This window comes from Lycium ferocissimum, chromosome 4, assembly GCF_029784015.1.
Source record: "Lycium ferocissimum isolate CSIRO_LF1 chromosome 4, AGI_CSIRO_Lferr_CH_V1, whole genome shotgun sequence".
NCBI classification, from domain to species: domain Eukaryota; kingdom Viridiplantae; phylum Streptophyta; class Magnoliopsida; order Solanales; family Solanaceae; genus Lycium; species Lycium ferocissimum.
This window is the reverse complement of record NC_081345.1, coordinates 15,539,550-15,544,232: the sequence shown is the minus strand read 5'-3', so window position 1 is coordinate 15,544,232 and position 4,683 is coordinate 15,539,550. Positions and strand designations below refer to the sequence as shown.

Genomic DNA, 4,683 nt, shown 5'->3' with positions numbered 1-4,683 from the left:
TCACCACTGGGAAGTGCTCTGAGTCTCCTCCCATAGTCTTTACCCTGGTCTTGGCCCCATCATACATGTCCTTGATCGCCCTAATGTACGCCACAGGTACACCTCTAGCCTCCAAGCATCTCCATAGAACCTCTCTTGGCAATTTGTCGTATGCCTTTTCTAGGTCGATGAATACCATGTGCAGGTCCCTCTTCCTTTCCCTATACTGCTCCACCAGTCTCCGTATAAGATGAATAGCTTCTGTAGTTAAGCGCCCTGGCATGAATTCAAACTGGTTCTCTGAGATAGACACGCCTCTCCTCACCCTCATCGCCCCCACCCTTTCCTATACTTTCATAGTGTGGCTTAGCAACTTGATCCCTCTGTAGTTGTTGCAACTTTGAATATCGCCCTTGTTCTTGTACAATGGAATCATTGTACTGTATCGCCATTCTTCAGGCATCTTAGCCGTCTTAAAGATGAATTAAATAACCGAGTCAACCACTCCAAACCTGCCCTGCCTGCAGTCTTCCAAAACTCCCCAGGAATCTCATCGGGCCCGGTCGCTCTTCCCCTACTCATCCTACGAACAACACCCTTAACTTCCTCAACCTTTATACTCCTACAATATCCAAAATCACGACACCTCTCATAGTACTTCAAATCTCCCAACACAATATCTCTGTCCCCTTCGTCGTTCAAGAGTCTGTGGAAGTATGACTACCATCTCCGTCTAATGAGAGCGTCCTCCACTAGTACCCTGCCATCCTCGTCCTTGATGCACTTTACCTGATCCAAGTCACGCGCCCTCCTCTCCCTCGCCTTGGCTAGTCGGTACAACTTCTTATCCCCGCCTTTGTCCTCTAGTTCTTCATACAGGCGTTCAAAAGCTGCTGTCTTTGCCACCGTAATCGCTAACTTTGCCTCCTTCCTCGCCATCTTATACAATTCTCTATTTGTTCCCTTCTCCTCATCATCCTTGCTGTCTACCAACTTCGCATACGCCACCTTCTTAGCTTCCACCTTCTCTTGAACTTCTCCATTCCACCACCAGTCCCCTCGATCCGACCACGGCTACCCTTCGAGACCCCCGCGCACCTCTCTAGCTACCATTCCCCTAATGCGGCCGGACGTCCTATCCCACATGTTGGTCGCCTCCCCACTACTCTCCCAGGCTCCCATAGTCCTCAACTTCTCCCCCATCTCCAAGGCACCCGTCATGGTCAAACTCCCCCATTTGATCCTAGGCCTGTCATCCACGACCCTCTTTCTCTTCCTCATCTTGATTTCCAAATCCATCACCAAGAGCTTATGCTGGGTCGTTAGATTCTCACTCGGAATCACTTTGCAGTCTTTACAAAGACATTTATCATCCCTCCTAAGGAGTAAAAAGTCTATCTGCGTCTTAGCCACCGAACTACGAAAGGTTACCAAGTGCTCCTCCTTCTTCGGGAAACTCGAGTTGGCTACCACCAGCCCAAAGGCTTTTGCGAAATCCAACAGTGCAACTCCTCCTCTATTCCTGTCCCCGAAACCACAACCTCCATGTACATCATCATATCCCCCCGAAATTGACCCAATGTGCCCATTGAAATCTCCTCCGATGAATAGCTTCTCAGTGGGCGGTATACCTCCCATCATCTCGTCCAAATCCTCCCAAAAACGTCTTTTCTCCTCCTCGCCCAAGCCCGCTTGCGGTGCGTAAGCACTAATAATGTGCAAAATAAACCCTCCAACGACCAGCTTAATCGTCATCAACCTATCACTGACCCTCTTAACCCTACCACCTGGTCTCTTAAGTCATTATCTACTAAAATGCCTACCCCATTCCTATTCCTCGACCTACCTGAGAACTATAACTTATACTCGTCCACATCTTTAGCCCTGGATCCTACCCATTTAGTCTCCTGGACACAAGCTATATTAATCCTCCTCTTCTTAAGAATTCTAACTAGTTCGATGGACTTCCCCGTTAGAGTCCCAATATTCCAAGACCCTACTCGCAGACTAGAGACTCCCTTAACCCACGTACCCCCTCCAACCCTTACTTCCGTCCGAGAACATGACCCTAGTCCACCATCGTCTACTAAAGCCAGTAAAGCAAATATAAACTAATCAATACTAAAACACAAGTTAGCAATAATCTAGATGAAAGTGTAACTACTACGACAAGAACGATATAAGTAATGCAAGAATGTAAATTAGTTGCAAGGATAAAAGACAGAGAATTTAAAAAATAAAAAAAATATAAAAAAAAGGCAGCCGGAGGTACCAACTCCAGTTAGACAGAACCTGCTAACGCCGGACTCACTGTTCACGCCGGAAGTACTGTTCACGACGAAAAACTCGAATCTGTCTGAAAGGAGCGGGGAACACCAGAGAGAAGAGAAAGAAGATAGGAGAAGAAGAGGGGTGGGGGTGGGTATAGGGCTGTCACAAACCCTAGGAGAGAGACAACTTACCTGGAGGTTGCTGGCCGGAGTTGGGGGGTGGGGGTGGGGGTGAGCGAGGGGGTGGGGGATGGGAAGAAGACCTTTGGTTTTCTTAGAGACAGAGAGAGAGAGAGAGAGAGAAAAGAGACCGAAGGAGAGAGATTTCAATTGTTGAATCTAATAAAATATACTAATAAATACCCAAAGATGTATATAGGTATCAATATACCTTAATTAAATTTACCTGATTCAACTACGAAAGGATGTGGTGCAGCGGATAAGGCTGCTCCTCCCTTAATCAAAGGTCTCGGGTTCGAGCGCTGGGTATGAAAAAAATTCTTGGTAGGGAGCGCTCCCCTCCGAATGGGGCCCCATAGGGCGCGAATCCAAATATAATCGGGCGACAGTGCGGATACCAGACATCGGGTGGGAAACCAAAATAAAATAAAATTACCCGATTCACTTCTTCTTATTGTTAGGTTAAAATTTGTTAAACTCAACAATTGAGTGAAACATCGCATCCACAGCTAAAATACTATAAGAGGACATTTAATTTTTGCCCTTCGCCTAAAATATTTCTGGGTTCGAACTTCGGCTCAGTAAAAAAAAATAAAAAAAAAATCGAAAGGCAGAGTTTCCTAGCAAAATTAGGTCTATTCGGGCAAAAGTTAGGCCTTAAGGCCCAACTTGTAGAATTCCAGCAGGGTAGAAAAAAAAAATTTGTCTTGCAAAGTAAAAAATAATAATTTTGCCTTGCAAAAACTTTACTTTAAGGCAGACTTTTAACTAATAAGGCAGAAACCAAATTCTGCCTTAAGTCAAAACTTTAAGGCAAACTCTGCCTTACGACAGACTTTTAAGGCAAATTCTGCCTTATAAGGCAAAATTTTCGCGAAGCTTACCTTGTGAATTTTTTTTTCTGATTGAGCGGGGTTCGAACCCAGAACCTCGAGCTATTTTCGATCACTTTTTTAAGCAAAGGGAAAAAGTTAAAGTCCAGCAATTTGAGGGGCAAAAATTAAAGACCAGCGCCTTTGAAGGACAATCGGTGTAAAAAAAATGCATTTAAACAAGTGGTAAAAATGAAGAGCTTTTTAATACCAGCTAGTAGGGGTGAGCATGGTACGATATTTGAAAATTCGGTACCGTAATTTTGGTTTTCAGTTTCTAAAAATACTATATCATTACCATACCAAATTAATTCGGTATGGTTCGGTATTTTAAAGTTCGATTTCAGTATTTTGCGGTACGGTAAATCGGTACCATCGTTTGTCCGACTTCGACTTACATATACTCATATCCTGGAGAATTATGACTTCCGTTACTTATGAAACATCTCAATTATTATATACTAAACACCTTACTCATGTAAAAATATTCGAAAGAAAGTACAAGCAATCCTCTTCGTAAATCAATTACACACAAAAGACATTTAAATTAAGATAGAGTAGTCAAAGTTCCAATGTTTAAACAATTAATTTTCTACTAATACTAGTTTATATATTTGTTAGTATTATAATACTAAGATATATGAATTGTATATGTAATTATATACTTCGGTATGGTATTCGGTATTTTCTTATGAATACCGAATACCAAATTTTTTAAAAATGCATACCAAATACCGTACCAAATACCATAATACCGAAACCACGGTATAAATTTTTTTGATTTCGATATGATAATCGGTATCTACCATACCATGCCCACTCTAACCAGCTACTGCCTCTGGCCCTTTTTAATTAAGAATTGTCTTTTTTATAGTGTGTTATACATCAATTAAGAAATTTAATTAAGTAAGTTATTTAAGGCCGTTATTTTGAATAAACTACTCCTAATACTCCTTAAAAATAGTAAAAATACATTTTAGAAAATTGTTCATACAATTTATTACAGCTAGGTAAGTTAGGAAAAGAAGAAATAATGCTTTCTTGATTATTTGAAAATGACATTTATTTAATCTTAAAAGGCTAGAAAGACATTAACAAGGACCAGAAGGAGTGTTTTATTTATGCAAAATATGATTTTCCGTCAAATTGAAAATTCAACATAAACACCATATGAGCTGAGGTATAAACAAATGAAAAACAATGACACATAAGATAGTTCCATAGATACGAACACATTCCATGAAACTAAACAATAACTTCATCAGTGGAATAGAGATATATAAATGAAGACCTTGTGACAAACTAAAATAGTTGTTTTTAGCAATTGATCCAAATGCTTTTTAACCAGGAGGGACATATCTCGAACTTGATTGATTTCATGT

The 4,683-nt window shown here is 41.1% G+C and overlaps 1 protein-coding gene across 1 annotated transcript; it reads right to left on the bottom strand.

The window, feature by feature from the left end:
• Positions 1–1,053: 1,053 nt before the first annotated feature.
• On the bottom strand, positions 1,054–1,734 carry LOC132053771 (uncharacterized). Its single transcript, XM_059445873.1, has one exon. The coding sequence runs from the start codon at positions 1,732–1,734 to the stop codon at positions 1,054–1,056; it is 681 nt and encodes a 226-aa protein (XP_059301856.1).
• Positions 1,735–4,683: the final 2,949 nt, after the last annotated feature.

Excerpts from the sequence above, each read along its gene's own strand:
- LOC132053771 (XM_059445873.1), bottom strand. The coding sequence starts at position 1,734 with ATGACGATTAAGCTGGTCGTTGGAGGGTTTATTTTGCACATTATTAGT.